Source organism: Monodon monoceros, unplaced genomic scaffold, assembly GCF_005190385.1.
Source record: "Monodon monoceros isolate NGI ecotype Baffin Bay Population unplaced genomic scaffold, NGI_Narwhal_1 Super_Scaffold_11, whole genome shotgun sequence".
NCBI classification, from domain to species: Eukaryota; Metazoa; Chordata; class Mammalia; order Artiodactyla; family Monodontidae; genus Monodon; species Monodon monoceros.
The window spans coordinates 65,794,310-65,806,875 of record NW_021703767.1 but is presented as its reverse complement, the minus strand read 5'-3'; the positions used below and the strand labels follow the sequence as shown (position 1 = coordinate 65,806,875).

The following is a 12,566-nucleotide window of genomic DNA, read 5'->3' as shown; positions in this document are numbered from 1 at the left end:
AAATATAGTAAAATATTAATCATAGAATCGAGGTAGTATAGATGAGGGCATTTTCACTATTTAAGAAAAGGTGCAACTTTCTCATGTTTGAAATTTTTCATGTATAAAATTTTGGATAAATGTTTAGATCTAAGTGGCTGTGAGACACTAATCCCTGGACTAGTGGATTTAGGGAGAATATGAGAGTGACTATACATATGCACACATATAGTATATCTTCTTGCTTTCACATAAAATAAATTATTAAAATTTGTATGTTAAGCAAACCTTTTGTACATGTCATAAGTTTCTCAGCTGTTTTAGTGTATATTTCACAGATTTTCTTCCCCTGGGAATATTCATAGGCTATAATAAAAACATAAGAATTGAAACTTCAAGGAGCATCCTGCCTTTTAATTATACAGTGTGTAAATATGGGACAGTCAGCCAAATGGCTGATAAGTTCATGTGATCTGTGTTCATACAGTAAAAAAATGTATTTACTAGTGGGTAGCATACAACACTCATTTCTTTTGGCGTTCTTACCAGCTTGTAGGGAGTTAGGACCGTGCCTTGTGTTAACAAAGTATTGAATAAATACAGGGAGACTGCGCAAAAAATACCCACTGATTTGAGAGTGGGCATTTCTTAAGTGTCATTTTGTTTATTGTGAAACGTATCATAATGCAAAAATATATTAAGTTTAAAGCATAATAATAAAGTGGATATCCATGTAAGTACCACTCATATTAAGAATTAGAATTAGAAGAACTACTTAATGCCCATCCCACTCACAGTCCCTCCTCCTACATCCTTTCTAGTAAGCTAAATAATCTATACTTGATTTTTCTAATGAATAGTCCCATGCTTTTGATTTAGTTTTACTATGTAAACTAAAATATAGTTTAGTGTTACCTGTTTTTAAACTTTATATAAGGCAGTTATGCTATATGTATTCATTATTGAGTGAAAACTCACCACTGCATGAGATTCATCCATGAGGTATGTGTAGCTCTAGTTCATTTATTTTCATTGCTAGTTAGTATATCATTGTATGACTATACCACAATTTAATTTATTTATTCTACTTTTGTATTTTTGTTTTTGCCTGCAATATTATATTATTGCAGATTACATATATATATATTACAGACTACATATATATATTACAGACTATATATATATGTGTATATATACATATAAAGAGATTCTCTAGTTAGAGTATATGCCTTAAAATGGAATTAGTGGGTTGTAAAATCATTAAAGGTATGCATTTCATTTTTTTAAAATTATTTATTTATTTGACTGCATTGGGTCTTAGTTGTGGCACACGGGATCTTCGTTGTGGCATGTGGGATCTTTTGTTGTGGCACGTGGGCTTCTCTCTAGTTGTGGCACTTGGGCTCCGGAGTGCGTGAGCTCTGCAGTAGTTTGTGGCACGTGGGCTTAGTTGCCCCGCGGCATGTGGGATCCTAGTTCCCTGACCAGGGATCGAACCTGCATCCCCTGCATTGGGAGGTGGATTCTTTACCACTGGACCACCAGGGAAGTCCCTGAAGGTATGCATTTTAAATACTCATGTTTTTTCAAGTCATTGCTGTTGTTTTTCTTTAGAACTTAAAAAAATCCAGTGGAGTTGCATTTAGGAGGTAGAATTATCGATAAGTTCACTCTCCCTTCTTTTTCACTCTTTTCCCCTTTTCCCAGTACATGTTATACATGTACACCCTTCATCAAGGGTCTAATTTAGAATATAAGTGCTTGCTTTATTATTTAAAAATAAAAACTTTTATTTTTCATATTTTAAGTATGGATAGCTCCTGACTTTTAAATATCTGATAGTTACAACTACAAAGATCAGAGATTTCCCTTCTCAATACACCTTGCTTCTCTCTGTAAAGCTGGAATTCTACTACAAGAAGGAAAGGAAGTTTATAAATATTTATCACCTCTAAAAATTTCCTAGTACCTCTTTGTAATATTTGCCTCCAGCTCCTCATAACCATGGATCTTCTTTCTGTCACTGTAGGCAGAAAATGTTCTAGAATTCCATATGAATTAAATTATACAGTACAGTAGGTACTTTTTTCATCTGCTTTTGCTCAGTATAATTATTCATCCATGTTTTTATTATTATTATTATTACTGAGTAATATTGCATTGTATTAATATACCACTATTTGTTCATTCACCGTGTTGTGGACATTTGAGTTATTTCCACTTTCTGGCAGTGGCAAGAAAGATGCTATGCACATTAGTGTACAAGTCTTTGTATGGACATATGCTTTTAATTATCTTGGGTAACTGCCTAGGAGAGGGAATGATGAGTATAACTTTTTTACAATTCCACCAGCACTGGATGAGAGTTTCACTTGCTCTACATTCTCAACAAGACTTTGTATACATAGTCCTTTTAATTTTAGCCGCCTTAGTAGGTAGTATCTTGTAGTTTTAGTTAGCATTTCCCTAATGATCAGTGATATTGAGCGTCGTTTAATGTGCTTATTTGCCATCTCTGTGTCTTCTGTGAAGTATCTGGTCATATCTTTTGCCCATTTTTATTGTGTTGTCTTTCTGTTTTTGAATTATAAGAGTCCTTGTATATTCGAGATACAAGTCCTTTGAATATGTTTTGCAAATGTTTTCTCTCAGTCTATCTTACCTTTTGTTTTCTTAAGAGTGTCTTTTGAAGAATAAAACTTTTAAATTTTGATTAAGTTCCGCAAGTTTTAATGAAGTCTACAGAAGTAGAAACAACAACAAAAACCTGAAATTCTTACTTTGCTGTGATTATTCGCCACAAATCAAGTACTTATCATTACATTCTACTCCTTCTGCACAACTATCCTTGAATTGTAAATGGCTTAACATTTTATTTTAACAAACTTGTTTTATATCAGGCCCTAGAGTTATAGAGATGGGCAATAAATGTCATCTTTCTTCAAAGTATTCATTTTAGTATTTAGTGTTTCTTCCCCGTCATCTACTTTGTGCACTCAGGTCCATATACTTTCCTTTGTCTGGTGCCTAATACAGCTCTGGAGGCAATGAAGTACTTGATATATTTTCATCTTGTATTATAGTTATACTTTTTTCCACACACAAATAAGTAAGTTTATCATAGCAGGAAATCTCTTGTTCTTTGTATCCTTCATATACCATAGTGTAGTTCCTGGTACACAGAGACACTCACTTAATATTCAGTGATTGAATGGAATTATTGATGACCATGTTTGACTAAGATCCTCCTAAATATCAACAGTTTATTAATAATAAAACCTTTGGCTTACTTTACTAAATGAATAAAAGATACTCTCATTTCAGATGCCATCATTGCAATAGATTGTTTTTCTAGACAGAACGAGGATGCCTGATTTTTACTTGAATATTTTTGAGTGATCTTTCTTTTACAAGCCTGATTTAACATTACTATTATCATAAATGTCTGTATACGGTAGTATAGCATGGGTTCTGTAGTCAGTTAGAAATTAAAGTCTTTTTATAAAGTCTGCTCTATTTAATGAGCTGTGTATTTTATAACTTTGGAATTCCTTTTTCCAGTAAAACCAGTACATTAAGACATAAAGACTATATTTGTAAGTACATAGAAAAATACGGCAATAACTTGCTTTCTTTATCTAGGTCCTGGGGACACCAACAAGGGAGCAAATTAGAGAAATGAACCCAAACTACACAGAATTCAAATTCCCTCAAATTAAGGCACATCCTTGGACTAAGGTGAGTCAAAAGAGTTTTTTAAAAAGCACATTAACCAGTAGTTAACTAGAAGTTGGATTTCTCTTTGTTCTTAAAGTAAACTATTTCGAGACTAGATGGCTGCCAGAGTACAAAGTACAATAGCACTTCTGCACGTAAAGATAATTAGATAGCTGTACTTCAGTGTTTCATTGACCGTATAGTTTCATCCCCACTGACTTCCTATAGAAAGTTTTCGGCCTGGGTTTTTACTTGTAGGATCAGGACAGTACATATACATAGCATTCAAATAAAGAATTTCATTAGGAGCAGGATCTTATATATAAATTTTGACTACTTGAAATTCAGAAGTAATTTCTTTACATAGTTAGAAGTGTTTATTATTCAGTATCATATAGCATATGAAAATATACATTTTATATATTTTTATTTTTTTAACTGTTAATATATAGACCATATTATAGATGATATTTTGTGTTCTTTTGTTTACTTTCCTATTGGTGTTTTGGGAGCAGGAATAAAATGAAGATTTGATCATACTAGTAGTATACATTGAAAGCAATTAATATGTCAATAGCGTGTCACTAGCCGTTGGAAAAGCCTAACCACAACATTTAGACGGAACCAATTCTAAGAGCCATAAGTACTAATTTATGAGAAGACTTTATTTTTTGCTTTGATACTTAATTGAGATGATTCTAGAGAGATTTTATTACGAAGTTGTTTTCGTGTCAGTTTGATTTGTGAGATTGTATGCAGAGGGAAAAGAAAAAAATCTCAATAGAGTTTATAGCTAGAGTGAATCTCTCATTTTATAGATCCTGAAACTCTGGCTAAACATGTCAAATGACTTATCCAAGATTTCATAGGTGGCTGTGACAAAGCCAGGATTAAGCTTCTTCTCGTGTGTGTGTGTGTGTTTAATGCCTGGTCTTTTAAACTTCTAGTTACGTGCTATGCATGCATCGCCCTTCCCAATTTACTTACATTTCATTATATATTTTGTGGGTTGGAAGTTTTCGGCTTTTTAATATATTTCAAGCAGAGACTTTGTATATTTAAAAATGTATATATATAACATGTTTTGATCATTGACAAGTTCATTTAATTGGTTATAGATCTTTTATAGTAAGAGGTGAAGTAATTTAGGGCTAGGTAAAATAATTTACATTTTTAGATTAAAAGTAGGTCTCTTGGGCTTCCCTGGTGGCGCAGTGGTTGAGAGTCCGCCTGCCGATGCAGGGGACACAGGTTCGTGCCCCGGTCCGGGAAGATCCCACATGTCGCGGAGCGGCTGGGCCCGTGAGCCATGGCCGCTGAGCCTGCGCTTCCGGAGCCTGTGCTCCGCAGCGGGAGAGGCCACAACAGTTAGAGGCCCGCGTACCGCAAAAAAAAAAAAAAAAAAAAAGTAGGTCTCTTTCTATAAGTTGTATTATGATTCAAGTTACTTTCCTTCGAGTTAATCACTATCTTCACTTCCCTTCACTTCTCTTCACCTCTCTTCACTTCAGAAAATCCTCTTATTACTTATTATTTAGAATCAAAGACCTCAGTAATATTTTAGTGCCAGAGCTATAGGTTGTAGCTTTCACTGACTAAGATGTTGCCCTCTCCCCCACCCTCTTTTTAAGTTTACAATAAACACTAAATATTCTGAGGTAAATCATTCTTTGGTCTTTGCACTTCAAGTTTATTTTGAATCTGGGTCAGAAGATATTTAGGGTCTCTCACTCATTCTAAACTCAGAGAATCCTAGGTGGCCTGTTTGGATTTAGAAACTGAGTTACAGTTTGAATCCAGCAAAGTTACTCCAAGTTAAATTGTTTGTAACAAGTGATTTCAACCATGTTAAAGAGAAACAAAAAGCAAAGAGAATTCTGTGTATTGAATTAATACAGGGAAATATTCCAAAATGCTAATAGTAGTTAGGGTAAGAAGAGTGTAGGTGATTTTATTTTCTTTGTTCTGCATTTCTATATTTCCATATTTTATTTAATAAGCATGTTATTTTTAGGAAGAAAGAAAAGTAAAATTCTTTTTGGTTGAATCTAATCTAAGTATTCATCACATGTATAGAGTTTCTGACCAATATAATGCTGAAACGAGGTCATGAGATCTTATTTAGTAGTCCTTGTCCTCAATTTTTTTTTTTTAAATCAAGACTGACACCAGTATTAGTGTGTGTCATATTCTGCATTTTTTTCCCCTGGATTATATCTCTTCAAGTATTAGCTGGGATGGTATGTGGGGAAGATTTATTATAATTACCATGCAGGCAATTGAAGATTTGTGGTGAATTTGCATGCTTTACCTTTTGCCTTTTGGATTCTTTTGCCTTTGTGGATTCCTGATGTTTCTATATCTTACACTAATGCTTTTCAAACTTGAATAATCTATACAAAGCCCTTTTACTTGTTTATTTTATTTAGGCTTCCATTCCTGTACCATGTGTAGAATAATAACTCAATTCTCCCACCTATTTTGTCTCTTCAAACTCTTGTGAACTCTTCATTCATATATGTAACATAATTGGGTTCTCACTTGGTACAAATGCATTTATTATGTAATAGTACACTTATGTTAATTTCTTAATAGTGCACACCATTAGGTTGCTGTTATTGTGGGTGTAAACACAAAACCAAATTCAGACATAGAAATTCCATGGCACTACTCTGTCATCCAGGTGATCCAGAATATATTGATTTTTAAAAGTAGATTATTATTGGGGCTTCCCTGGTGGCGCAGTGGTTGAGAGTCCGCCTGCTGATGCAGGGGACATGGGTTCGTGCCCCGGTCTGGGAAGATCCCACATGCCGCGGAGCAGCTGGGCCTGTGAGCCATGGCCGCTGAGCCTGCGCGTCCGGAGCCTGTGCACCGCAACGGGAGAGGCCACAACAGTGAGAGGCCCGCGTACCGCAAAAAAAAAAAAAAAAAAAAAAAAGTAGATCATTATCAACATAATAATACAAAATTTTAAATTTCTAGAGGTAACTCAGTCCCCTCTCCCCTGCCTTGTGATAGTGAACACCAACTTGAGAAATGATCTCTTATGCTAGGCAGCCAATGGAGTTATTTTTTTAAAACATACAAAATGTTCTCTAAAGAGAAGAGCTTTTTGCCTTTGGAGGGCAGGTAAACGGGAGTCTGGAAACAAAACCTGCTTTGCCTTTATTGAGGTCTTCTGTTAAAACCCACTTTAGCCCCATTTCCTGAAGCTGTGAGCATGTAAACCCTCCTTTCCTATGCGGCAGTGTAGTAAAACTATATCCCCAGATCTGGGAGCTCTTGTTCTCAAAAAATGTAGGCAGATAAAAAGATCAAGGGATAAAATGTCTACCGTGGAAACATTGAGGTGAGGGTATTAAGATGTGTAAGAAAGATAGCAAACAGAAGAACAAAACAATGAAATAATCCTAGTGTGATATATAGCGGGAATCTTGAGAATTTAGAAATCCAATAAGATGGCCTTGACTATTACTTAATAGCCATAACAACCTAATTCATTGGATAAGCATTTGAGGCTTAAGTTGGAAAGGAAATATGTTCTAATGTTTTGAAACAGGGACCAATATTGAGAGTGAGGATGGGGAGGATAAATACCTCCCCACTGGTGTATGGTGTACACTTAAAAGAATAAAAGCCAGATGGGAAGCAAAAGGAAGTGATAATAAAAGTAAATTGAAAAAAAAAAAAGGAAAAAAAATAACTTGAGAATTAAACAGAGATGGAGATTGGTTGGAAGAAGACAAGAAGCTGAAATGTTCTGCATTTGGTACATGGAGATTTGGTCAAATGACAGTTCTTTTAGGTATGAAGTAATGATCTAGTTTAAGCACTTCTCCCATTCTTTGTGCTTAAAATTTTTTTGTTTTTGTCTTTTTTGTTTTGTTTTGTTTTGGTAAGATAGCAATTAGCTGTTGTGTCTTTTCTCCAAATTCTTTTGAAAACAAAGTATGCATATAAAGGATTATTTCATTTTAGTTCAGAGTAAATGTAAAGATTGTACCTCCAGTGTAGTTCTGTGATTTGTCCTCTCTATCTCCACTGCCCTGACTTTAGTTTAGCCCATCATCGTATCATAGAATTGTTAAAACAACCTCCTACATCCTAAGTTCCCTCCTTCATATCTTTCACATCCTCATTGCTGTCTAAGTCAGCTTTCTTAAAAGCACATGTGATACTGTCACTCCTATTTAAAATTTTTCTGATTCCTCATTGCCTTTAGGAAAATTTGACATACTATGCACATAAAGACAGGAGTGATCGTGTGTCCCAATTTATGCTTGTCCAGTGAAATTATTAATGCCACGTTCCTTCACACTCTTCACTGTCCTAGTTTGGGTGACAGATTATCCAGTCACTCTGCTCCTAATCATTTCTCCTTTTTCTTTCCAGAAAAACAAGAGATTTAGTTCTTTGTCCTGCTCTTAACCTTTTCTGAGGCATCTAGTCCATTAAACCCAGTCTTTCCCAAGTGCTCCAACTCCTTCACCCTTAAATGCATACAGTTAAGCAATGAATTTAAAAGCTTAGTGTTTAGTTAGGGTAGATTAAGGGTTTCTAATAAGGTTACATTGTAATAGTTATATAAATTTCTTACCTATTTTGAGTAACGTTTTGTTTAAAGTTAAAACAAGTATTCCCCTTTATCCCAGTAATAAGTAATCCTGTGAGGTCAGTTAGATAACACAGATGTCTGTATATTCTTTCAGAGTAATGAAATTCATAAATGATGTATCTGGTTAGTAGAAGGAAGTAGATTAGAATCCCAAGGGCCTTGGTCTCTTTCTGTTGACCTATTGCTGTTTAATATGTTAGCTACATATGACAGTGTTGTCCTCACTTTGAAGGGATCATGCAGTCATGCTGAATTTTTTTGGTCTAATCAAACTGTTCTCCTAATGGTTCCCCAGAGAAGTCACATTCGTTTCTATCGCTTCCTAGTGGACACTTAGAACATTCTTTTTTTCTCTGCTTACCAAGTCTTGACCTTCTGTTAAGACCTCAAATCTCACTTCTCCCGTGAAACATTTTCTAATTATCCAAATTCTACATGATTATTCCTACCACATAACTCCTGTAGTACCTATCAATTCATACCATATGTATTGTAGCAGTTTCTAATTTCTCTTTTGTAATGGTAGTAATAAAATGAATATCTATTCCCTCAAAATGTTTGTTGCTGAGTTTTTGGCATACATGAGTATGTATGCCAAAACTTAATATTAAGTATTAAGTTTACTTAATACTTGATTGTCTTTAGGGTATGTGAGGACCTTGGATCATTGGTTAAGTATCCTAGAAAGCCTTATCTACAAAAATCAATCCTTACATACTTGATTTCTTAGAACACAGTCCACATGCTGTGAAATGAATGAATACTAGTGTTTCCAGCTAGCTAATAGAGTAAGCAGAAAATTGAGGTCATTTCAGCCATCAAGGACTCAGACCGGATGAACTGCTTATTATATGTATTATTCTCTATGCTTAAAGCTAAACCAAAAAGCCCCACTATAATATTTTTTAAAAGACTTTTCTTCATAATGTTGGTTTTTATTCCCTGAGCCTTTGAATACAAGATTTTTCCCTTGGTAAACTTACCTGTTCTAACTAGTTTCACATGTTACCAAAAATGTCTTCAGAGGGTCTTAGTGCAAAACAAAAATTGCTGTCAAACTTTTTTTTTTTTGCAAGTCCACTCTACCTTTTCTGGTCTGTTTGCCTTGTTTTGCTCACATGTATTCCAGAAAGCATAAAACTGTTTTGGGGATTTCTATTGGTTCCTAAGTCTGCCACTTGTCTGTTTTGTTCTATTGCTTAGGTAATCAATTTGTATATTATTACTCAACCCCATCTGCATGCTGACCTCAACTAGTACATTATCAGTTATCTCATAAATATACTACGTTCTCTACTGAATTTTCTACCTACATCACCCATTTTCGTATGTGAATAGACCTCCTCACTTTTCTGTTTATACTGGCTTTACCCCTATTTCTTTGGAAACTTGCACATTAAAATCCAGCTACTAGTGTGGCTAGTCCATATGTGGGAAGAATAATATAAAAAAGAAAGAATGCTAAGACATAAGTTTCAAGATCACTTGTGGGGAGCAGAGGATAGGGTTGAGGGTGGATTGAAAAAGAAGGCAAAAATCTGTTTCTGACTTAATCATTTGTTCTTTAAAACACTTATCTCCTATGTAATCAGTGCTGTGCTGGCTACCATAAAGGATGCAAAAGAGCTAAAATATATAGTCCTCCTCTTTGAAAAACTTAGAGATGATATAACTGACTCAGTTGAAGCAAGTATTGAATAATATATAACCATATACTTGATTATGTACTATTAGTATTCAAAGTTGTTTCACATACTGTAGGTATTATAGGGAAGAGTTCCAGCATGCGTGGTGGAGGGGAAAAGGAAGCCTCCTTTAAGGGTGATAGAAGGGCTAGGGGGAATGAGGGTGGGTACTTTTGAAGGAGGATTTAGATTTGCTTAGGTGTCACTAAAGTTAGGAATTGCTGTAGTTTAGGGGTATATCCCTTAAGATAAGGAGGTGTGGATGAAAAGAAAATATTATATTCTTAGGAAGATCAAGCTGACTATAGTAACCATTTTATGAACAATGAAAGATTAAATTGGATAAGTGGACATTTGGTAATTCACACTTCTATAGTATAGTACTATTTTATCAGTAAATGAGATTAGAGGGAGAAATTTCATTTCATAGTTAAATGCTGATATCAATACACATATGATATTCCTTATGTGTATTAGAGCTCAGGAAAGCTCCATAAGCCTTTTAATTAGTGCAGCTGAAATGTATTGAATACTGGCTCTGCTGTGGCTAAGGAAAGGATGTTTTTGTTTCTTATGAATTATGTACTGCACATGGGCACTTCAGTAGACTTAAGTTCTTTTCTTAATTAACTTGATTAATTAGCATAATTAACTAGTCAACAAATCCATGGCATTGTCTCACTTTTAGTCCTGTATTTAAGGCTTACAAATTGCAAATAATTTTATATATTAGGGCTGCTCTTCAGGAATGTTCATGGTGTATTATCAGTTTTTAGCATTGGATGCTTGTGTATTTTGTGTATGACCAGAGAACAGTGTCGTCTGTATTGTACATTTATCACAATGAAAACTTGGGAGGAGTAGCTGTTCGAAACAGGCACAGTACTTGTTCTGCATTCTACTTAGATTAATTAACATTGCTCATAGGCATTCTTACATTGCTCTGGTTGGCTGTTTAATACAGTGGAATTGTTGAAAGCTGATGCTCTGAGAATCAACCATAGGCCTTGATGTGGTATATATGACCATTTATAAATGATAATTTTAAGGGGCTTATGATTCAGTCATAACAGTTAGCTCCAGGTTGAAATTTGACGTTTGATGGCAAAAGTCTATTCTAGGACATGTAAAGGAGAAAATTACCTCTGTCCTTTCTGAGTTATCCAAATACAAATTTATTTTGAATAATTCTTCTGTTAAGGACTCATTTGCATTTGTTCAGTACCACAGATAATTTATTTTGGAAAAAAATGAATTTTTTCTCTCAGTTTCTTCTATAGACTAGTATTTGTGATGAGAGTTTGTTTCAATTTAAGAAAATGAGTTGCTGCACAGGTGAGGTAGTATTTGAATCACTTAAAAGTTCATGTCAGTGTTTTGGTTCTTTTCAGTTTTTCCTTTCTCTTTTGTTTTCTTTCCTTCTTTTGTTTATTTATTTTTTGCTTTGTTCTGTTTTGTTTTATTTATTTATTTTTGGTTTTAGTTTTTACAGGGGGTGTTTTGGGCTCTTCATGGCCTTGCTGACATTCTTGGCTGGCCATATTTAGTCTGCGCACTAATTATTAGTTGGCCCAGTTGAGTCTTACTTTGTGCTCTCAGTTTTTTTAGTCTGGTTTTCTACTTTTGTCCACCTGGTTGTGTTTTAAGTTCATGAGAGATTTTTATCCTGATGGGCCGGATTTTAATCCGTGTACTAAATTTTAGTCTGCAGACTAAAAATAATCCGCGGATTATTTATTTTTGCAAAATATTTAATTCCCCCACTGGAAACTATCCTAAAAGAATGTTAAATTCTCTTAGAATAGCCAAGGGAATTCACAGCTACTGGTGAGGTCTGCCATTTTTTGTTCTCAATACCTAGACATAATAGACCCTACTACCTCCCTTTTGCATAATTGGCTCCGTTGTGCCTAGGTGTTGGTGTACATTACTATGCATGTCACCTATAACTGTGACTGTCCCTTAGTTGTATTGTTCATTGTATATATTTTTGTTTAGCTTTTGGTGGGTGAATTGGGCATATTTGCAGATGGAACTGTGTTGAATTTGTAGTGCTCAAAGATATAGAATTTTTTTCAGTGAGTTTTTCCAAAAAGAAAGAATGTTCATTATTTTTCCTAAGTAATGGGTGCAAGGGTATCAGGGGGCAAAGCCCACAATAGAAAAAGTAAGTTTATACCCGCACTCCTGAGGTGATATGTCAATTTCCTGAAGAGTCCTCTAAGATAATGAGAATGTCAGTAAACATCTCTTAGCAGGGAAGTCAATCCAAAATGGAGAATAATCCGCGGTGGCCTGATCCTTCTTAGCTCACACAAATTGAAAATATCTGGCTTGAAATCTATAGTAATATAAATTAAATATATTTATTACTTTTCTCTCATCACTAATAATTTAGCAAAAAATGTTTATACTGTGTACTGAAATTCATTAATAGAGAAAATTAGCAAATTGGGAACTTGTATCTTTAAAAGCAGTCTGATATGCCCCCTCCCAAGCCATGTCAATGGACAATGAATCCAGGTCGTAGAAGACCAAACACTTTACTTTGGGAACTTTACTTCTAG

General features: G+C 34.7%; 1 protein-coding gene across 2 annotated transcripts in view; it reads left to right on the top strand.

Moving 5' to 3' along the window:
• GSK3B (glycogen synthase kinase 3 beta) overlaps window positions 1-12,566 on the top strand; it is a 197,517-nt gene that overhangs the window by 152,221 nt on the left and 32,730 nt on the right. For both annotated transcript variants that reach the window (XM_029215533.1, XM_029215532.1), the window contains exon 8: window positions 3,622-3,717. In XM_029215533.1, the coding sequence (XP_029071366.1) occupies window positions 3,622-3,717 (96 nt within the window). The remainder of the gene's footprint in view (window positions 1-3,621; window positions 3,718-12,566) is intronic.